Below are 23,924 nucleotides of genomic sequence, written 5' to 3' on the forward strand. Positions count from 1 at the left end.
CCCCCCCCTTCCAACCTTTCCTGCTACTGTTACATAAGTTTCAGTCATAGATCCAGGCCGATTTGCTTTTGTTTTGCCCTCCCTGTATCTACGGAAGCCTCAGCAACCAGGGCCAACCCTTAATGAGGCTACCACAAAGGCCCATTGATGAGAGGCCCAGCGTTAGAGAAGGATGACCCCAGCCGAGAGCACCCAGAACTGTGCATCAGCTGCCTCAGGCTCTGCCTCCACACAAAGACGTCCACTGTGGACAGAGACCCGAAAAAGGACAGAGAGGAAGAGGGAGACAAAAAGAGGGAAAGAGGTTGGGCATAATGACACAAGCAAGTTACCAAATGTATAACTGAAAAATATAGAAAAAAACTTGGGGAGAAGTGATCTCATCACTGCTGGGTTGACCATCAAGCTTTATATCTGCTCAGCTCTTCCTCCTCACAGAAACAGTGAGATCCACCTTCTGCTCTCCTTCTGACGGGAACTCGTTAGTGTCTTTATCATGCTCGAGGATCATAATTCACATTCAGAGGCAACTACAATGCTCTACACTGTCCTGAATACCCATCATTTGTCTCAAGCTGCTTAAAGGAGCAATTTAAGCATTTTGACAGGACTCCCCCAACTCTTTTTGGAAACTTTGGAGCGCCAATCAAAAGGTTGCAAGGCTTTCAGAGCCATGTTTACAGAAGATGTTTTGCTGATTGGATTTGGATTACAGCAGCTTGTTTGGGAATCTGTCCTGAATGGAGGGGGAAAGTGAAGCCTAGTCAAATAAGGCAAGACTGTTAGAAGCTGTCAAGGCACGATTCTTTGGAGAACAGGGACTTTATGTGGCTGAAAAGGCTCAGTTACACCTTTAACTCTTTTGTCAGAATTATATGATTGTACAGGTGAGAAAGGTAAAAACAAAAAGGAGCTTTGATATTCTAAGCTGGAAGAAGAATTTTGTTACAAAATCATTTCTTTTTGGTGATCATTTTTTAAATCATCAAAGGATGACTCTCTCGGCTCGGCTGGAAGACTTAGAAGTGACCATGGAGCACATGCTTATGGATGTTTTTGTAAGTTCACTCATGTTTACTTTTAACCTATAAAATCCTTTTTAAAAAAACAAACAAACATTTTTTGTCACTACACTTCTATTCTGTGTTTCCTATGGGTATCCTCTCCTGTGTTTAATTGCAGTTAGCGACCCAAGGCCAACATATGTTCATGCCTCGGCCAGATGTTGCCTCAGTAATTGGCAGAGGAAAAAAAAAATACGTTGGTTAAGTGTGTGAGCCTGTGCCTGAGGAGGAGATCTGGAGAACAAGTTAGCTGACCAGGAATCTAAATGAATATAAATATTACTCAGCACAGAATTAGCCCAGTGAGTTAAAACTTTAGGACTATTTAATAACCGTCTGAGAAGCTATAAAATACTAAATCGAGGTTTTGGCTTCACTTACTCTTTTTTTTTCCTTTCCACACATAGCTTTAGATTATCTGATTTAGAGTGCAAGAAGTGTCCGTGTAAAAAGAAAAAAAGGGTGAAATGAGGGATAAAAAAATGAACAAGAAAATCTGATGGATGTTGATGTTTCTGTTGCCCGTGGCGCTTGGTTAGAGGTAGTTTACCGAGGCCCCCGTGGATTTGAAAGTATTTTCAGCATCATGCACACACAAATGTCACACTCCCTCGCATGCGTGGTCTACCTTTGCATAAGCACTCGCACATTCAGTAACGCCAGTATCCCTAGTTGCATTGATGTCCCGGCTGCTGTAATGAGTTTGGTCGTTAAGCTGCTGTTTCCCTTTAACATTCTTCACAGCGACTGGCATCTGTTGAAGGCAACCGTAATCTGCCCCTCTTTTCTGAGATATTCTGTGCCTTTCAGTGAACATCATCAGCACTCAACCCACTGCTGCAGGGCTGCAAAGTCACTGATTCATGAAGAAATCTGATGCCTGAATCTATCCATTTTAGAGATTTGGTCATTTTTTACATCTCATAACTGATTTATGACTAAAGCAATAAAGGTCATTGTTTATGGCTAGAACTAGTTTGGATTATTCATGCCCTACATGTGAGATGGAAAGGAAAAGTGATGCTTTCTTCCTCTACATTAGCTCTCCACTAATTAGATTGTTTATTTATTTATTTGTTTAATTGCTAAAAGAAGCTGGAAAACAGAGGGCTTTCTGCCCGCTTTGCATATTTTAATGAGAAATATTCAAATTGCTTGCAACCTTTCCAGTCTGGTTGATGAGCATTTGTGCATATTGCATTGTGTGTATACATGACATCCAACACACACGAACACACACACACAGACACACACAAAGTCAGACATGAGCTAAGAAGAAGCCTGTTTTTAGTGAACCATCAAATAAAGGCATGAAATTAATCAGTTTTATGAAATGTCTTACCAGGAGTAGAAGGGCTAAAACAAAAGTTTGAATCTGAAATGGGGTTAAATGGAAATATTATTAACAATTAATATCTTACCTGCTGTAGATACCCTCTTGAACCTCAATTTGGAGAAATAGGGTTTAATTTGGATCAGATTTTAAAAATTGTGAACTCGAGCTGTTTGTAGATGGTGGTAATCCAATTTGGAAGGAGATCCATTTGAACAAGCCATTTATATCCAGTCAATACAGTCCAAATGTATTAACTTCCAAAACAGCTCAAATCATTAAAATTTCATAGCGACTCCTGTGAATGGTATGATTTAACCTATTACATTTGACATTTCTTGGTTATTTTGGCAGAAATATGATGAAGGTTTTCCCAGATGAAAACCCTGGATGCCTTGGAAGTGCTACATGTCGCTGCTGCTACCATTTACACTTGTAAATAACCACAGAATTACATGTAAATAATGGTGTAATACAAAACTGATAGTGTTGTAAAGGTTTATAAAGCAGCAATTACATGAACCACTGCAAAATTTTGGCGACTTTTTGATGGCATTAATCCACTTTCGTCTTAATTTTGTTCTGCTAGTCATAAGCTCATCAGGGCTGTCTGACATAATCTCAACCTGTGGTCAATCAAAAAATTAGCTTATCACATTTTTACAGAAACTCAAAATCTAAAATATTCCTTTAGCACAAATATTCTGTATATAAACAGGAAAGAAGCAGTGTAAAGTGTCTGTGACTCTGGGTGAGACTCGGGTTGTTACAGAAATATTAAGGGTCATTAGAATAATGACAGCAATTCTCTATCCTCCAGCAGAGAGGAACCCCCAGAGCCCTATCTATGCTGCTCATTGGCTTGAAGCAGCAGCAGAGTATATAGCTATATCCAAGGCTGCACGGCTTTTTTCATTAGCACACCAGTGCATATGAATGATTCAGGGAAGCTGAAAGGATCAGAGGCAGAACATCCTTTAGAGCTCCATTTACTACAAGAAAAAGCAGGTCACTGCTCTGTTGTCTCAAAAGGAGCGGATGTTAAAATTAATTTTATTTAAAGAGTAAAGTTTTTTTCAATCAAAAAAATTCTCTTGGTTCCAGGGAACTATAATCATTTTAAAACACCTGACCTCATGATTGGAAAATTTTGTCTTCCAGAAAGAAATAAGATCACAGTTTTGAAGAGACATTGTGTTCCCAGTGATACAAATGGATCCTCTGACATGAATCAAACAGGGACAGGATCTGTATCCACTGACAGGATCATTTTCTGGTTGCTGGAAAATGCCAACATGTGACGTCATATCAACTCCTGCCAAAGCTGCTCTGTATTGTGTTGCTGATCTGCGGAGCAGAGAGGGGAGGACACACTCAGCGAGGGGGAGATGGCAGCTCCTCTTTCAGAAGATGCCTCACAGTTGCACACAAAGGCTGACAGTCACATCAGGAAATTAGGCAGCTTGATTAAAAATGCATTCAGTCCTTGTGTAGTTTAATTGAATCCCCTCCTTGTGCAGGCAACAAACTGTGAAACCTCCCAATCTTTTCCTTGTGCATCTCTTCAGTGATGAAGGCCTGGAGGCAAAGCGTACCTCTCTCGCTCCTCTTCCTCCCCGATCGCTTCCTTTCTTCCCCCCATCCCCCTGGTCTCCTCTGACAGAGAAAGACCTCAGCTGGATGGGATTGTTTCCATCGCAGCTGCACTGTTTTGCTCTTTGCACCACTGTCTCCTCTTCTTTCAACAGCAATAGAGCACCATGGTTGATATCTTTGCCAGAGCTGGTCTGCTACAAAGGGTCTGTGGTTTTTGTGAGCATCCAGTCTGTCTGAGGCACAAACACTGTGACACACTGATTCCAAGAGCTGCATCTCACAGAATATGTGAAGCATGAGCACACTGCATTCTTTTGTTTGGACCATGCTGCTGTTGATGGGGTGTTGTTGCTATTGATTTGGTGTTTTGTGTAGTGATATTGTTACATAATCAGTCTGCTTTCTGTCAATTACAAGCACACTGACCTCCTCCCTTTTACTGTCACACCACCCATAATTCAAGGAAGGGGCCCTGCTCTGCCTCTTCCTCTAGTAATCAGTTCATCTTTTGCTAAATAATTCAGAGAGAGAGTCAGAATCAGCATGCTTTCAGAACCAAGAGTTTGTTAGAACATTTTTTTTTTGCATTTTCAGTGACCTGGTTTGTTTGTTTTACGTAAGCCTGTCGAATTATATTCCTCACTGTATTCCTCTAGAACAGTGATTTTCAGCTGGTGGACCACAACCTAAAAGTGGGATCTTTGTCTTGGCAAGAAAATGTTAGGAAAGATGTAAACATTGCACTCGAATTAATACATGTATACAGAGAGTAAAATCTTGTTCCAAATCTGACACACAGACATCAGACATTTATTCATAATCTTTTGGTTGCACAAATTACCACAGTGTTAAATGCTTCTGGTAATTGTGAATAAAGTTCTGTTTCTGTATCATTATCCATTGTCTTAAAATAATATTGTGACACGAAGTGGACAGAAAACAAGGTAGTGAAAAGCATAACCCTCCCCAAGTTGTTTCACATCAGCTAAATTCTGGCCTTCTTGGAAGGGCTTTATATTTTTTCAAAAAAACATATCAAGGTTTACCTTTGAGCATTTGATAACATTTTACTGGTAAATAAGTTACTTATACTAAAGGCCACCTTTTATATGAGCTTTTACAAAAAAAAGCAACATTTGATGCAAAAAAAAACAAAAAAGAAAGCATGATTGACTGATGGAAAACATAAGGAAAAATATTTTTCCTACGAATATTGTTTTTGTGGGGTTAGGATGAATAAAATTTGAATTAAAATGTCACCCAATCACCTTTTGTGATTGTGGACTTAAAAAAAAAAAAAAAAAAAAAAAAAAAAAAAAAACATAAAAAAAAACAATGATCATAAATTTAATTTTCTCTTTGTGCACATCTATAAACTGTTCAATTATGATTATTCATCCTTTAATTTCCATTGCATGCATAGTTAAGATTCTGATGTCAATCGGTCCCTCACACGCAGTCTTTTCAGTAGTCTTGGGAGAATAATTCACAAGTTATGAATTCTAGTCAGTGGGGCAAAATGCACATCTAGCACCCCATTCAAATCCCCAGCCAACCTCATAATAGACTACTGATTGGCCCATTGGAATAACAATTTCTAATTCCATTAACTCATGGATGGCTGTATAAAAACAGCGCATGAGTCTGGCTACGCACGGCACACTTATTTTTCAAGGTAATGTTGATCGTATCAAAGTAATAAACAGGGTACATTCAATCTGACTCAGTTCTGCCTGTGCCTAAAATGTTAATCATGCTGAGAGACACACCAGCAGATGTACAAAATGTGCACACATGAGCACACACACACTTACCTCCCTGCAGGTTGAGCAGATGTGAGCTAAGCGACACAATTTGAGCGGGACAACCTGTCCTAGAGTTCCAACAAATCTCTCAAAAGTACAAATATGGCCTAGATTTTTCAGCGGGTGGCACAAATTTCCCAGTTTCCTCAACAAATTCAGCTACGTTGTTGAGCCTGTAAACTTGTTTCCCGGGCCTTTTTTACGCAGACACTGATGCATGGATGATAATTGAAGTAGATGCTCCCTGTGGAGAAGTCATTACGATTGGCTCTGGCCCGATAAAGGGTGCAAGGCCCCACTTTCGGCTCATCTCACTCTCAAGAGATAATACAAAACAGAGATAAGAGATAAGAAGCATAAACAGAGGCAGACAGTGAAAAATTGATTACATTACACTGTCACTGTAGAACTGTTAGGATGTAAGTGTTTATCTTTTTTTTCCCTTCTTCTTCTTCTTTTTTTGTTTTTCTTGCAATGTGGATGTAACGCAATATTTTGCAATTTGTGGAGTCTCAAAACACAAACATCCAACCCCCTCCTTTCCTGCTTGTGATGGGCAGAGTCTAACTCGAGGGCAATTCCATAAACACACACTCCTACACAAAACACGCACATAAACACACACAAACACAATGAGAAACTGGACCGTCGGGATGAGTCAGACAGCCGTGGGCAGAGGCTGGCTGAGTTATCAGGGTAAATTAATGCAGAACAATGCCAGAAAGCTACAATTTAGAACTGTTGCTTTTTATTATCACAGCCACAAACAAAGCAGACAAACACGTAAACATGCAGCAGAAATAAGATCCATCTGCTTTGTTTCTCTCATTAACATTTCTCCTAATCAGGGAGTAATTCCTTTTTTTTATTCTTTCATTCTCTCTTTGTTTCTGTATCTCTCCAATAATAGTCGTTGGTTCATTTTGAGGGCAGCAGCTTTCAGTGCAAAAGGCATCTTAGAATCCTGCAGCTTTTTGGTGGATTTTTTTAGAAAAACCTTTCACCTGTGCCTCCTTCTCCAGTTTTATTACAAACTCAAAGCCACATTTGCCTGATTTTAGTGGGATGTTTCCTTCCAAATAAAATTTTAAGTGCACTGGATTTGTATAATAAAAGTAAAAATCACAAACCAGACTGTTCAGTTTGGAGAATATTGCAACCACTGCACTGTTCTCTGGGATCTCTGTTCAGGCAATGAGAGTGTTTCTCTCCCAAATCAGTAGCAGAAGTTCATCTCAGTCATTGTCATCTGAATCAACAACACACACGTAAGCTGCACTTCACAGAACATCAGCCTTACTGCAAAGAGTCAGAAATGAATCATATATTTTCAGTTCTTTTTTTCCAGTTCCCTCAGTATGTTTCCTTTAAGACCAGAGTGTCGGCAGAATAAGTTTATAAATAGGCCTCTGATATTTTCCATGTAGGCCACAGTCGCTCACTCACTGATGTGGGACGGAGTGTTGAATAAATAATGGTGGCTGAGGATTACAACTGGCGATTATGTACTCCTGTGTGTTTTTCACTCCACCTTAAACACATGCAATAACATGCAACCAAAAGTCGTTGAGGTTTTTATGTTTGTAGGGATTGAAGAGGCACATTCAAGTGTTTATTTAAATCTGGAAAGTTGTGGTCAATCACTCACCTAATGACTCTGATAACCAAGCTATAAGTACAGTATGATGTTGACATCCAGTGCTACTGGTTACAGCAGCGTTAAATGAATGGGTCAGTGGGGCTCTGTGGATAGGTTTTGAACAGTGAATGTTTTACCTCAGAGTCAAGACCAAAGTGGTTTGCTACTGTCTTCCATTTTTAAAAGTCCAAAGTGGTTCATGTGAATGCATTTTTTAAAAATTAACTTTTTTACAATGTTTCTATTCCTATTAAATGTGTCCCATGCTACATTGGAGGTGCTACAGCTAGCAGCTCCTGCTGCTGTTTGGACTTGCAAATAACTGCAGAAGTCTATATATTAACATGTAATGAAACATTGACGACAGTGTAAAGGTTTATAAAGTAGCATTTGCACGAAGCACTGTGAGTTTTTTAGAGAATGATGTGGGTTAAAGATGGCAGCTGTCCACTTTGAACTTGGCCACACTTGAAGAAGCCAATGGGTTTTCAATCCTCTCAGAATTAAACTTTATTTCTCCAAACTAAGAACATTCAAATAACTATCTACAACAGATAAGCTATTGATTGTTCATAGTTTTTCCACAAAACTCTAGTTCAAAAGAGCCAAACTATCACTTTAACAAGGTTTTTGCTGATATGCGTGCTCCCTTACTGTACTTGTGTGCCAATAACCAGCCAAGGTTGTCTCTGTGTGCAGCTTTAGTTAGTTGCACATCAATACTCAACTGATTAACTAAAGTTAATCAGCTGGCAGCCGAGTATTGATGTGCAGAAACAAACAGAGCTCAGCAGAGAGTGATGATGGGAATATGACAGTAAGTCACTTGGCGCAGCTGTAACTCATGAGTCCAATAGCTTTAATGGACATGTGAAGACTACTGTGATGGATGCAGAGGACTGACTCAGCTGAACAAGGGGTTGCTGCTCCCTGCAGCCCTCTGTGGCTGTAACTACAGATATATTAATCAGCTACTGCCTCTGCTTTAAAAAATAAATCAAAATCAGAATAATTTCTGTACTTTCCACTGTACAGACAGTGAAAAAGTGATAGTATGATCAATATTTGCATGCAAGGCAGTATTAAAAAGGTTGTGAGCCCCTAAGTTAGAGCTACTTTGAGAGCCCTATATTGATTCTTTTTAGACTTACACAAAATACAATAGTGATTATGTGCACATTAACTTTAACTTTTTGAGTGACACAGAGCACAGCTGCTCTTAGCTTTAATGTAATATCTAATGTCTGAAGCATAGAAAAATTATAGACTGACTATTTGAAATTACGAAAAAGTCTACTAAGCCACTGTTTACTTTTTTAATTAGCTACCACTGGACAGACCACTAGTGAATCTGAACAGGTTCTCTAGTGAAACTCAAAAACCAAATCATTTTAAAGTATCTTGACAATGAAAAAAGATCAAGATATCAGTGAGCCAAACAACAAAGCAACACTTTTAAAAAGCTACAAACTACAGTACGATCACCTTTAATCTTAATGTATCAAGATTATATAATGCAAATTAGGTTTTTGATTAAAAAAAAAATCTGAGACAAAAACTGCAACCTACAACCTGACTTTATGAAAAATAAGGTTGTTTGATAGAACTTACATCCATAAAATGATTTTGCTGCACGGACTTCTAGATGAAGGAGAAAATACAGAATAAGTACATAAAACTGAAAGACTGCTTCAGTTCTCTAGAAAGAAATAGAAATATTTAAAAAACAATATGGCTCAGAGTTACACAGAGTAAAGTCATTTAGCAAAACTATACTGTATTGACTTAAAAACTATAAAAGGTCTGGAGCAAATTAGTCAGAAACCCACCAAAGACCCACCAGAAACCATGAAGCAGTTTGCAATAGATGTAGGCTTCAACAAAGAAAAACTCTTTTCAGTGACATTGACTTGCACCTCATTGGAAATGAGTAAAATAAGGCGCTTGGAAACCATTTAATTATTAAAGCAATAATAGTACTGTAGTTTGTGGGGCCCTAAATCTCGGGGGCCTGGGCTACTGCCCTAATAAGCCCATTGGAAGGTCCGGCCTTGTCTGCATCCATGAGCTGTGTTCATTTCTACGCTCATCTCTATATGTGTGCGACTCCCGCCTTTGTGTCTCAGCTCAGACAGGGCAGGGAGAGAAAGCTGGATGTGGGATTTCAAAGATAATCTCCCAACCAGATGGCAAAACATCCCATATTCCTTTTGAGGTTCCCCACGTGATTCCCTATGTAAGGGCTGGAAATGTGTGTGTGGGTGGGTGTGTGTGTGCGCTCACCAAAAATTATTATTGTGTCACGTGTGCATATGCTAATAAGAGCAGCGACGTCACATTAATCCAGTGACCTGGTTAAACCCCCAACTGAAGGAAGTGAGTAGGAGTGGGAGGGAGGGGAGGCAGTCGGAGCAGGGGAAGAGAGAGGAGAAGGGAGACAAAGCCTCCCGCACACTCTCACACACTCATTCACCTCCTGAGCGGCAGACTAGTGTGTGTGTTTGTGTGTGTGTGTGTGCTGAGCGGAGCAGAGTCATGGGCAGTGTTTTCACAGAGAGGGAAACTGAAGCTGAGAGAGGTACATAGGACCAGAGAGGGAGTTCTCCACATCACACACACACACACACACACACTTCCTTCACTCGTACACATCCACGCGCTGAAGCTCGCGCGGAGCACGGCTGTCAGGCTGGACGGGACGGCGAGGACACCCACCTCACACGCTCACACACATGCTCGCACACCCACAGAGACACAAACCCTGGAGCGAACCATGGTGGTCCAGGGAGCTGTGACGCCCGGGAGAACCCGCCGGCTGATGCTGAAGCTGCCGGTGGGGACTCTGCGGAGGAACAGCGGGGAGAGGGTAAGACACTTCCTCACCTTCTCTGTCTTGTCTTTAACTTTGTCTTGTGTGACCACGTTTGGTTGTGTGAGTGGGATTTTAAAGGCTCCTTGGCTAATCCAGTATTAGATTTGAGTTGGTGGAAGTCAAGAGCAAAGCTTTTAATCTCCACAATGGACAATACTTCTCAGTGTTTTCTCCCTGTCAGTGTGAGTCTGTCAATCTTTGCAGCTCTCAGTCTGTCACTGGAAATGTATTCCGCCGCCATCCTCACTTTCAAGGTTATAGGGAAGTTTCTCTGTGGGAGAGCTGTCTTTGAGTGTAGCTTCTTCGCCTGTCACTGTCAGGGCAATTAAACTGAGTCCAGACATTTGATAGCTTCCCTTTATCAACTCGAACCACCCATAGCCTCCAGTTCAGCTTGTTTAAAGTGTTGTATTTAGATATCTTTCGTACAGCTGAAGTCAGTTTGTCCTCCAGGCACCAGAAGCCTCGGTATTTACGTGTTTTTGTCAGTCTGGTGGGTGTGCACTGAGGGTTAGAGATAATAGTTAAGCTTGGATACGGAATGTGCATTCAGAGTTACCCTTTATGTTAGTTGTAAGGACAGGTTGCAACCTGCCACATGATTCAGGTCTTTTACTCTTTAGAAAATGTGTTTACACCACCTTAGAGTTAAGCATGTGCCTGTGTGCGTGTAAAGAAAGGTTTGCAGCTATGTGTATGTGTGTGTCTGTGAAAGAGATGCACATTGGGGCTCTTTCATGTTGTAAATACACTGGTATTAAGTGAATCAGACTTAAGCACAGTGTGTGTTCAGGTGATGAGCGATTCAGGCTTGCAGCCCTTCCAAACTGCACATCACAAAGTGCCTTCAAGGTCACACACAAGAGAATTCTATCTACCTTTTGAAATCTGTCTCTTCTAGTACATTGTAATATGATTTTAGGCTGCATCTTTGAGTGACTGAGATGTCTAAGAACTGTAAGAACTACCTGTGTCTTTGTAACTGTGCACACAGCGGATACAGCTGTACACACAAGTATACACACACTTGCTCATAAATCACACCGCTTGATTGTATACTGGATGAAAGTGGCTTTCATTTTAATAAGCCCAGCCACAGAACCCTGCCACCCCCACAGACAGTCAGCATCCTTCCTAAGCACAGTACAAACGACACTGCTGGGTTGCTTGAGTTGTGCTGAAGTCGAAGACTTCAGAGGAAGGAAAGACTCAGATAACACAAGATAGATTGTGATCTTATGCGTTCCAGGCCCACTATACAAAGATTTTAGGTGGCCAAACCTGAATCTGGAAAGGAAGTGGAATATTCATTTTCCTTTTGGGAGAAGAAACTCCAGCATTTGATTGGCCAAAAACACATACACTCACAGTTAATCAAATCACCTTAATTAATGGAGAAAAGCAGATTTTTATGCACTGTGAGGAGAAGTCTCTTGATCCTGATTGCATTCCTTTTCCCTGCCTCGCATTTTTCTTGGAGCCAGCTGTGAGCAGACAGATTGAAGAGTAGTGATTTGCATAAACTTGCTTGCATTATTGTGCCTTTGTGCAAATAAATATGTGAGGATTCTGTAAGTGTGTATTTGCTGTGTGTGTAAGATACTGAACGTGTCAGATAAGTTTGACCACACAGGAAGAAAACAAAGACCAACTCTTTTTACTGTGACGGCAGGTCTCTGATTGTACACCGTGTCTTTACTGAGACATACTTTCGTTTTTATACACAGCTGCAGCTCTGTCCTGCTCCGACATGTTATGTTAGATAACTCACAGCCATCACATCCAATCTCAGCCTTTTATAACTGCATTAGCTGTACAATCCGGAGAGGAAACATCATGCAAATATATATCCACAAAATATCTGTCTATAAGCAACTAAATTAGCTGAGTGGAAACGTATGCCAACCTAGAATAAAGTAAATGCATTTTGGCATGCTTAGAAGCCTTTGTTGTCCTCTTGGTTTCCAGTGAACATGCTTTGGTTGGTGAAAGTTCATTGCCTCTGGCTAAATACTGCTCAAGTCTATAAACTATTAGCATTTATTAACTGGCTTGAAAAATGTTAATAAACCAAATCTCACTGACTGTTTTTTTTTATTATTAATGTTCAAATTGCAAAATGAAGAGCCATCTTTTCATCTGTGCCTTGTCACTTTTCTAATTCAGATAAATCGCCTCGTGTCTGCGTCAGTGGTTTGTGATGGATGCGGATTTCTTTCACATTTAATTGAGTTGTATCTACAAGAAAAGGCCATCTTTGTTCGCACTCAAGAACAATGGCAGATTTTAGAAAATGCCTGGTTACGTTAGTTACAACTGTGGGTAATAAGGTGACACCCTCTTTTTCTTTATGAATCACGACTTTCTCCAAACAAATATTTTTCCTACACATCATAACATGCCCAGGATCTTCATTTTTGCTTTCACTTGCATTAAGAAACTAAAACTTGACAAAAGGGATAGAAGTACTTATATTTAAGTCTTTGTCCGTCCCATAATATGGTGATAAATTGCAAAGGACGTTGACATCTTCTTTTGAGGGGATGTTTTCTCTTTAGATTCCGTCTGAGCAGTCTGAATTAGGATTATCTTCCGCCTTTGTTATCCTGGTGTCACGTTAAGCCGATTTTTATTTTAAATCAAATTAAGCTCAAAACAAAACAAATAAATAGAAGAGGGTCTGTATTTAAGTCTGGCGTGTGTGGTTATGAGTGTGTTTTTGTGTGCCTAAATTTGTAGGATGAACAGCCCTTCATGTTGTTGTCGGGGCACTGCTGGGGGGCGTGATGGCATTAAGGTGGAAGTGGCGGATCACTGTCAAAGAGGGAGAAGTTCACACAAACACATGTTTTGAAACACATTTAGAGGCAAAAGATGAATGCAATTTACCCGTTTACGCCTGAAAGCTAGGAGCAGCCAGGCAAGTGATGAGGCAGGAATACTAATCAATCCTTGTTACCTTAAAACAGTTTGTCTGCACCAATCACAGAAAAGGTCAGTGTTGGACCCCGGCAGTTGGTGTGGTCAGGTTGATCTAATTGTTTCGACATTAATTCATCCAAGCACGTTAAAAGTTGACGTGGCCACTAAAGCACAAAAACAAGACCCGGCATAAGTTTCTGTTTAATTTATTTTCCACCCCCTGCCAGCATGGATCTGTTTCGAGCTTCGAGCTGTTGCCCCAGCAGCCCACTACAGTATTGATTCCCTGGGATTTCAAAATGCCCGCAGGACTGTAGGTGAGAGCTGTGGTCAGTCGGTCCAATTAAACAGACAAAGAGAAGAAGAGGGAGAAAAAAGAACGAGGTGGGGATAACATACAGCTCCTGAAGGCCTTGCACCACACCCTGTTTGGCATGAAAGGGGACCCCCTTTTCTCCCTAAGGCAGCTCAGAAAGAAGAATGTTATTGAGCAAGTGAGGAAAGGAGGGGGGGGACATGCAGGAGACTCCCACCCTCTTCTCCGCCCCGTCTCTTTCATCACACTGTGGTATTATTCATTTTCTCTCTTTTATTCCCCATCCAAAACCAACCCGCGGACCTATAGGCTCATGACACAGCTGCGTGCAAGTTCAAAGTAAATCTAAACGCTGCACGATCAAATGAGGAGATGATCACCTACTGGCTGCGGGTGCAGGCAGAAGGCAGTGAGTTGCCGATAATGTGTTTTCTCTGTAGAGACAGACTGTTAGCAGGGTAGCTATGGTGAGATTGGACTTTTGTATCCACTGCCAAAATATCTCCCATTGGATGGATGAAAAGACGGATAGATGGACGAATGATGTCTGTCTTTGTGTTTGCGCCTTTCCATCCGCTGCCACCTTCACGCAGAGCCCAGAATGGTTTCTTCATTATCTCTGCTTCTCTCTTCTCAGAAATGACAGCATGGGATTCTCTAAAGACGCAGAAAGACAGGATGGAGAAAAAAAAAAACGGGAGGAAGAGGAGTGTGGGCTGATGGGAAAGAATCTGAATTCTATCTCCCCCTAAAACAGGAAGTGGAGACCCCGAAATGTTCTTTAAATATCCAAGCACAATCTGCGTCCTTTGTTGCACGAAGATAGCGTGTCTCAATGAGAACAGAGGCACTGTCTGTCTGTGAATCACTTATATGAAGGAGTTTATTCATAGCTCATGTGTGTGTATGACACAAATGTGTGTGTGTGTATGGCACAAATTTGTGTGTCAGTCCTGCGGTGACAGTGTAAGAAAAACAAAAAGAAGAGGTGGGAGATTGTTGAGACTTTCTCGAAGATGGCAGAACCAGCAGAAATGTGTGTGTGCGTGTCTGAATGAGTGACAAAAAGAAAGCGCGAAAGCGTTAGAAAGAGATGCAGTCTCTTGTTTTCCTGTGGGTGTACTGCAGTAATATGGTAATCCTCATTAATATTTATCTGCAAGGCAAACTGGAGAGAATGATTAGCTCATGAGAGAGTTTGCGTGCATCCCTGTTTTCTTGAGTGAATCCCCCTTCTGTGCATGTGTGTAATATAATACAGAATAAAACACAAGAACTGGGTCATCTTCTACATTTGAGAGAGTCCCGATACTTCCAAGGATTAATGCTGTCAAACGCGTGTTGTTCTTTGCTCACATGCAGAGTGTTTCTTGTTTGATTTGTTGCAAAGTGAAGCTCATGACCAAGAGAAAGTCTCCCTGCTGTCATGCTTGTCTTCAGCTACATTGTATTATGTCATTGATTTTCCTGCTTGCACTTCTAATACAATCACATTAAAGCCGACTGATTGGAATTGAATTTCGGCCTGGCTCTACACACTTATGCCACTCACAATCTTTCTTTCTGTCACAGCAGCTTGAAAACACATCTATGATAAAAATTTAACTCAAACGAGCTTAAAAGCCAGGTTTATTGTTCCATTCAAAGAGAAACAACGGTTTCAGGGAATTTATCTAGCCTCAGCTGAGAATGTTCTCCTGAATTAACTGTGCATGTGTGACCCATTTCCCTCTACCGCTCTCCTCCTTTCTCCTCGTCTGACTCGCCTGCGCTCCAGTATATCATGCCTGAGTGAAGATCAGAGAGCAGGAGGAAGATTGGGAGATAGAGAGAGATGAGAGGGAGAGATTAAAGGGGCAGCATGAGAGAGAGAAAGTTAGAGATTACAGAGAGAGAGTTTTCGCCTCCTCTGTCCTGTTTGTGTCAAGTCTGGAGTGACCTCACAACTGTGCGTACACGTTTGGAGTTTATCTGTCATCAATAGTATCTGCCTAAGTGCATTTTTTTTAAAACTGTCCACCACAGTGCTGAACATAAAGTTCCGAGTCTTCTCCTCCCCATCTTGTTACTGTGGTAATGGCCAGCCAGCTGACACTCTGGTCATGTCTGTTTAAATCACAGCGCTGGCCTGACCTTTCCCAGGATTCAGCGGGACACTGCAAACATGTAGAATCATGGGAACAGAGCACTGTCATACCCAACCTCTCGCCTCCCTCCTTACCACAGCAAATATTTACACCCCCGTTATAAATTACAGTTGCTGAGGGGTTGAGCATCTCCAGTCCAACCCGGTTTCATTTTGGAAAATTCACACCGTAGGAACAGCGCACATTCCTCATGGGTTTCTCAAGACACAGTGAGAGAACGAGAAGAGGTCCTGAGAGAGAAGGATGACTTAAAAAGTTTATTTGATCCCTGCTAGTATGGATCTTTGTGAAATGTTTAAAATGCATTGCTGATTTACAGGGGGAAATGAGGCTTTTTTTTTTAAATTTATTTAAATTTCCATTAACAATCAAATGATTATAGGCATCTTAAAGCAGTTTGTTTGCACACTACCTCACACAAGACACCAACTCTGCAGATAAGAAGTATCTTATTGCACTGATAAACCTCATAATGAATCAAAGATGTCTATAAAATCCCATTTAAACAACCCACAGTCAGACTGAGTTTTGTGGAAGGTTAAAGAATTACAGTTCAGTGCCGATTTATTGAATTTTCTATTGATCAAGTGTGTCTGACAAAAGACCTTTCTTTTACAAGACAAAGCATTCTGCTTTTTCTTGTTTTTCATTTTAAATATTGCGAGTGACATTTTAAAAAAAATCCCAGAAGATCACAAAGAATTTACTCTGCTTTAAAAATACTGTAGTTTATATTCCTTGGGGGAAAAGATGACATTTATTATTCAATTTGTGTTGTTTTAGCTGCACCATTCGGAAGCATTTACAACAGACCGACAAAAAAAAAAAATTACACACAGGCGCTGATGGCTGTGCACAGCCGGTACTGTATATGGGGTTTGTATTGCCTCCATGTGGCCATTGTTATATACTGTATGAAGGCAAATGAATAACAATATCAAGCATGGATTTCTATCAGTACATTTAAATTAATTAAATATGTTAATATTTTGTTACACATTTTGAACAAAGCTTGACCAGGACCGGACAAGGTGTCAGGCCAGACGCTGAAAACCTGCGCCGACCAGCTGGCAGGAGTGTTTCTGGACATTTTCAATCTGTCCCTGCAGCTCGCCATGGTTCCTCAGTGCCTCAAGTCTTCCACCATCATCCCTGTACCGAAGAAGAGGTCCATCACCAGCCTGAACGATTACCGGCCCGTCGCTCTGACCCCGGTGATCATGAAGTGCTTTGAGAGGATTCTTCTGAGGTACATCAGAGACTTCATCCCCACAAACCTGGACAGCCTTCAGTTCGCCTACAGAGCGAACCGGTCAACAGAGGATGCTGTCTCCATCACTCTGCACACAGCCCTGACCCATCTGCAGCATCCCAACACTTACGTCAGGATGCTATTTGTAGACTTCAGCTCAGCATTTAACACCGTCATTCCAGACAAGCTGGTGCTGAAGCTACTTGAGGTGGGGCTGCCCGCTTCACTGTGTCATTGGATCAGAGACTTCCTCACCAACAGGCACCAGGTGGTGAGAATAAGTGGCTCAACATCGTCTCCACTGGTCCTTAACACAGGCATGCCGCAGGGCTGTGTGCTCAGCCCAGCTCTCTTCACCCTGTTTACACACGACTGCGTGGCCATCCACCCCACAAACACAGTCGTGAAGTACGCGGACGATACAACAGTAGTGGGTCTCATTTCAGACAACAACGAGACCCACTACAGAGATGAGATTCTGCAGCTCACTCAGTGGTGTTCAGCCAACAACTTGGTGCTGAACACAGGGAAGACCAAGGAGGTCATTGTGGATTACAGAAGGTCCAGGAGGTCGGCTCACACTCCCCTTCTCATAGATGGAGAAGTGGTGGAACGTGTGGACAACATCAAGTTCCTGGGCCTCCACATCACGTCTGACTTCTCCTGGAACACAAACACCTCCCACCTGGTGAAGAAAACACAACAAAGGCTCTTCTTCCTCAGGAAACTGAGACGGGCTGGACTTTCCTCACGGCTGCTCGTGAACTTTTACAGGGCGATGATTGAGAGCATCCTCTGCCTCAACATGACTGTGTGGTATGGTAGCTGCACAGCACTGGAGAGGAAACAACTTACACGGGTGGTGAGAACAGCACAAGGCATTGTGGGATGCCCCCTCCCAGACCTGGACTCTATTTACACAGACCGGGTCAAGAAGAGAGCTGGATCCATAGCGATGGATTCCAGCCACCCGGGTCACAGACTGTTCGTGCCGCTGCCATCGGGCAAGCGGTACAGAAATATACGGACTACAACAAATAGATTGAGAAACAGTTTCTTCCCCACAGCCGTCAGAGCCATTACTCCCTGCCGTCCCCCCCTCCAACATATATCATAACCTCGCAGTCACACATACATATTCTCCACCACCACACAGCCATATTGTTCTGCACTTTGCACTGTTACATTATCTGTACTTTGCCATAATTGGACCTGCTGCTACTTCTTTGGTATTGTTGAGTGCCTTTAGTTAATTTAGTTGTATATATTGATATTATTATTATTGTGTGTTTGCTTATTTATACTGTATATATTTGACCTCTTGCACGGGAGCTGCGGTGGAAATTTCGTTGAATTCTGTTCGATGACAATAAATGCTATCTATCTGATAAATGGATAAAAAGGTTGTTTATTCAAGTTTTTTTTTTCCCTGAGAATTTTCTAGGTCAGATTGGGACAGTCAAGCCTGGGAACATTGGCTGAAAGGAAAAATGTGTACTTTTTAAAAATATTTTGGCTAAAGTCCCAGCGCCGTCGGGCAGTGAAAAACTCATCCTTTTGAGACCAGATGACAATGTTTGTGTTTATTCACTGTAATTCAGTTTTTATAAATACACACAAGCATCCAAACTTGTGTAAAATGTCTCTGAACATGAATGTTCCTTGGCTGTGAGTTATAAACATGCAAATAGGGTTCGGTCTGGGCAGGCGTGGAAGAGGTGTTCAGCTTGTAAGGATATCCCTTTTGCCCAGAAACTGACACTCTGAGAGGAGAAAGTGAGACGACTGGTTTCTCTCCTCTGTACAAGAGTGCATATCACTTTAAAACCAAGTGCCAGTCAGAGAAACTGAGTGACCAGCTGCATTTCCTTAGTGGGAATGTTTGTGTTTGTGGCATGTGAGGCCAGGGAACAGAGGCTGTGTTGCTTCAGAGTGAAGAAAGAAGAGTGGACTAGAGGAGGAAGAGGAGTGAGAAACTCAGCATTAGCTGTGTGAGACTGGGACAGAAGGACTGGATGAGTTTGACCTTGAGGAGGCATCAGACCGGTGAATGCCACTGAGACAGAAGACAGAGAGATTTTTCTCCAGGGATGGCTTGAATATTATCTACTGGAGCTAAGTGGATACCACAAGGACAATTAAAGGCTAATCATACACTTATTTTATTACCTGGGCCTTTGTGGATTCTTCCCCTTTGTTGTTCACCAGTAAGAAAAAAGCTTTCTGAACGTGATAACTGGTTGGCTCACTGAATTCAAATCAAGCTGAGTTAGTTGGTGCAGAAATGGATGCGATCCTGATGGGTCTGGATGAGGTGGTCTGTCCTCGGTGGGGTCTGCTGTGGACTCTTGGCTCCACAGCCATCCGACGCCTTTGTGTGCACTCCAGGAACCTTCCTGGGCCTCTGCATCTCTTGCACACAAACAGGTGTGTTTCAAGACCTTTGTACCAGGTAGGCCTCCAGATACTCAAAACAGTGAAAATATGAATAGATGTGCATATGATAAAGCCTGAATTACATTTGCTCCCACATATTGTGTACTTACTTGCTGTCCCATCAGGGAGAAAAAAAAAATGTTGTTTATAAAGGACATTTCATATCTGAGTGTCAAGGCTTGAGGCTGAACGAGAGAGCAACGGAGGGAGCAGATGATGTACTGCAGGCCAGGTATGCCCTTCAAGAAATAGGCTGTATGACCAAAAACAAGAGCAGGGTTAAACTTGACTGATTTGTTTCATTAAGCACAAAAGACAGAATTAGGTTAGATTTTTTTCAGCCTTTTTAATCTGCAGCAGAGAATTCTTTTTGTTTTTAGCTGCCACTGTTTTTTTTTTTTTTTTTTTGGTCTTAGTGGTTGGAACAAAGAATAACAGGAAGTTGTACTGCCAGCCTGTAACTAAGCAGTTAAGCTGGTAAGTGGAACTATGCTCCAAATGGTGGATATTTACCAAAAAACAAAAAAACATATACTATTTTGCAGTGTTGTTCTCTTTTTGTCAGCTCTTTAGAAACTTTTGACGAACCTAATGTGCCAATTTGCTTTAATTCCTCAGTGTATATGACTTGCATTTGATTGCATTTTAGCAGTGACAAAGTCTTTTGTGGTTTTTGTCTTTCAAGCTGTGATTCAGCAAAATGGTTGATCAGTATTCACTTCAATGTGTCTGATTCGGTGCTGAAGTCTTTCATGAAGCTATTAGTATTCTGCAGGCACCCCGTGTGCCCTGTATGCAGCTGTCAGCACCAGAACAAACCCAACAGGCTCATAGAGAGATTCTGCTGGGTTTATCTTTCTATCAGTACATAAATGCACACACGCACACACACGCACACACATTATGTTTTCCTGCCTTTTTGCTCATATTCCTCTTTCATTCTCAAGAGAGAAATAAGCTTAGATGTTATTCTAACTTTTGTCTTTAAATGTGGTCTCATGTAGCTCTTAAGATTAAGCATCCTGAGGGAGGGGAACACAATCAGAGGAAGCTGAAAATTATACCACGCCATCCTTAGAACCCCTCCTGTTTCAGAGACAAATGCATCTAACAGAGGTTGCACTGAAGCGAACTTTTCACAACACTTTTCCTCAAACATCCTGCAGACATGTGTTTTGATGGGCTGTAAACAATACAGAGAGGAATGGTCCAAGGTGGAGGTGGCTGCAAAGGCAGAGAAGCTGAGGTCCACCGTGTCAGGCAGGAGGATGGGGATATCCCTGCCTTAGTGTGCTGATGGTTTTCTTTAATGAGAAACACAGACTCACACGAGTGACACACGCAAAAGTGCACGACTGATGTGAAGAGAGAAGGAGTTAACTGTCTCTACACATTTTGTCAGTCTTTTTTTCATTTTCTCTACAGTTTCCCAACCTCTTTTTCACTTGTCCTCCCCTACAACATAACAGAACATTTCCATCTCAGTGTTTGGACCTAATCTGCTCTGCTGCAGACTTTCTATTTTTGCTTTTCCCACTCAAATTACTTCACTTTTTTCAACTCTGGCAAAAGAATCCATCACCAGCAGCCAAATAGTCTCGCTCATATCCCTAGCCCACATATTTTACCCTACTCCACAGTAGTGTGTGACACATAGTGTGTGTGAATGTGATGACTTTCCGCTCGCAGTTCTTTGCGTGTTGTGAGAAGCAGCAGCCTGTCTGATAAAGCTGTTGTGCTACACTAACCAGCACAATGCAGCATTCATGAAACGTTATTTGCTCACACACACGTGCACTTCTTTGCCTTATAAGAGAATGCAGCCGTGTGTTCACACTTTTATACATCAGACTGAGTAATATTGACTCAACAGCCTCCAGTCACACGTTTTCCTCTTGTGTTGTGACCCTGTAAACAGGGTTAGAACCAGCAGGCGTGTGGGGGCAGCACTCTGCTGTGCTTGTGAGAGACAGTGTCTCTGGGTGATTATTTGTCATTTCTCATGTTGCTTTCCACTCATATCGATTTCAGCTGTGTACATTGTTTCTTTTTCTCAGTTTCTCCCCCTCCCCTTCCTATCACTCCCCATCCCATTCCAAAGGAAGGATATCCTGCAACTGCAAAGGCCACAGCAAACACAGGTGGTTGGGCTTCCCTTGGCTTGCTAAAAAAATCATGTTGACTTGCATCATTTTAAACGCAACTATCAAAAGTTATTGCCTGCCTTTATTTTGTTCTCGAGAAGCAGAAGTGACTTGTGAGCAAAGCCAAGTGTGTTTAGCATCCCTCTAGGTCTTTTTTTTGAGACTTGACAAGGTAAACATCCTAGTAAGACTCATTTATTTCCTGTCACAGCACTTGTTAATAACAGGAGCAGGCAGGAAGCTGGTTTTCCTGGAGGCCAAATAAACTTAGATCTCAACTGTTTCCTAGCAACGTTACCCGTCAGAAAAGTTTTATACATATTTAAAATCTTACATCATGTCCCATCTATCATGCATATGTATTAGGTCTTGCTGCTGTGTTAACTTGTTTGCCGCCCTGCATCTTGTGTACGATTGAAAACCAGACCAGTTTATTCCTACTCATCTGGTCTGGTTTTCCCTGTGAGACCATCTGTCTTAAATCATATTCCTTATCCCACTGAAGAGCACCATTATGATACAAAGAAAAGACACAATGTAAAACATCCAAACTGCGTAATCCTTCTTGTGTCACGGACTCAGCTCATTTGTAACTGTTCGGTTAGTTCTCTTTGTTTGTGGTCCTGTAAGTTATGGGCCTTCAGTCATAATGTGTTGTTTTTAAACAAGTGGATTTTTCAAAGTATGGTTTTAACCAGCAGCTTTTTTGAATCAGGTCACGACTGTACTCTCTTATTTTTATTCAGCCCATCTGCTTCTCATGTTCACTTTATCATCCCTTTGTTCTCACATTCCACTGAAACAGAGGCCAATAACTTGATGACATGTAGGCAAATACTCAGAATGGGAAATCTGTGTGTTTTTGCTAATTCCCAACCTTCCGTTTTTTCCCCCCGCTTTCCATCCAAGTAACCGTTGGATGGAGAATGAAGTTGAACTTGTGACTTCCTACTGAGGGATTTTAATCATTACTGCCGTCTGTCAGCAACCTTTATTCTCACTGCCAGAGTTATGATCTGAATGTGAGAATTTCTTTCCCAGAACCAACAGTGGGAACTTTTCTGAGGGGAAGGACAGGAGGCCCTTTTCGCCAAAAAATAGTCCTTTACTTTGTTTATTTATTTTTTTTGTAATTTTCTAATTTGTTGGCAGCCACCTTGAGGCATGTTTGTGTTTGATATCCCTGCATAGGCTCTCACATACCCGCCCCCCTCCCCTTAGCCTGTGTTTGTGGTTAAAGTCGTTTAACGGTGTCTCCCTGGAGATTTGGTCTTATTTGCATAGTTCATCTGGAAAGCATTTCCACTGCTCCATTCCCAGGTTTATCAAATGTTTGGTATGTGAGCGTAATTGTGAGTGTGTGAAAGAGGAAAAGCTAGAGGGGCTAAGGCTTTGTTGGCATCTGAACGTACTGAATGAGGCTCCTGTAGAGATTCCTCATCAGTTAAAATGTAATTTAATGTTTTGTTGCCAAAATAAATGTAAAAGTCATGATTAAAGTTTAATCTGTCAACATTTTTGCTAATATAAATGTGCTTTATGAGTCATCTGGTGATTTAAAGCTTTGCTGCATTAAATATTAAAGTTACAACATCCCTCCTCTATACATGGAGCGCAATGGCTGTGTATTTTAAGCTTCTTAACCTCACCAAACTCGAATATGTCACACTACTCAATAAGATGATCTCATGCTTAATTAGGTGTTTACTTCACATGCACCAAATTAAGGTCTGCGGGTCAGATTCAGGTCATGTGACAATTATGGCTGGCAAAGATCATATTTTATATTAAACCTTGCCTGTGAGTGTACAGTACATAAACCATTAATACTACATGTCCCATAATGCACTGAAACCCAAAAGCTAATCAACGTGCAGTTAAGAAAAGATGTGAGAGCATATCAGAGCCACAGAGTGCCAGCTCTAATTTATATGGATTTGTTTTGCTGTTTTTGTTCTCTTAAAATGTTTGTAGCAGTATGTTTGGAATTTTATTTTAATTTTTTTTTAGGTTTTGGTGCCTTGTGATAAAATGTTTTTTCTATAAATATGTGAAAATGTCATAACTCAGGGGAATCTGTCCAGAGAGAGCGGAACCAAGACCAAAACACGGAGACGAAAATAACGGTAAGTGAATTTATTTACAAAGTGCAAGCTATGTACAGTGGGCGGTATCCGGAGGTGTCTGAAAGAGAAGGAGAGCTGGGTGAGTCTCGGGTACGAGTCTTGATCCAGGTTATTTGCTAGGTGGTGCCAGTAACGTTTCTTATTTGCTTACAGGTCCAGGAGATGAATTCAGCGCCGAAGAGAGGAGGAGAGGTTCCAGAGTTCCAGGAGTAACGAGCCAGTTCCAGTAGGTGAGTATCGACGTGGTCCCAGGTAAGTAGTCCTTAATCTCC

The 23,924-nt window shown here is 41.5% G+C and overlaps 1 protein-coding gene across 5 annotated transcripts in view; it reads left to right on the plus strand.

Annotated features, from left to right (window-relative positions):
* Positions 1–447: 447 nt before the first annotated feature.
* frmd4a (FERM domain containing 4A) overlaps positions 448–23,924 on the plus strand; it is a 71,268-nt gene continuing 47,791 nt past the window's right edge. For 2 of the 5 annotated variants that reach the window (XM_017405783.3, XM_017405784.3), the window contains exon 1: positions 9,837–10,303. In XM_017405783.3, coding sequence (XP_017261272.1) covers positions 10,211–10,303 — 93 coding nt within the window. In that variant the 5' untranslated portion in view covers positions 9,837–10,210. Of the gene's footprint in view, positions 1,059–9,836; positions 10,304–19,215; positions 19,399–23,924 lie in introns of those variants that run through there. The other 3 variants (XM_037978432.1, XM_037978430.1, XM_025003720.2) reach the window with 3 other exon arrangements.

This window comes from Kryptolebias marmoratus, linkage group LG11 (genome assembly GCF_001649575.2).
Source record: "Kryptolebias marmoratus isolate JLee-2015 linkage group LG11, ASM164957v2, whole genome shotgun sequence".
Classification (NCBI taxonomy): Eukaryota; Metazoa; Chordata; class Actinopteri; order Cyprinodontiformes; family Rivulidae; genus Kryptolebias; species Kryptolebias marmoratus.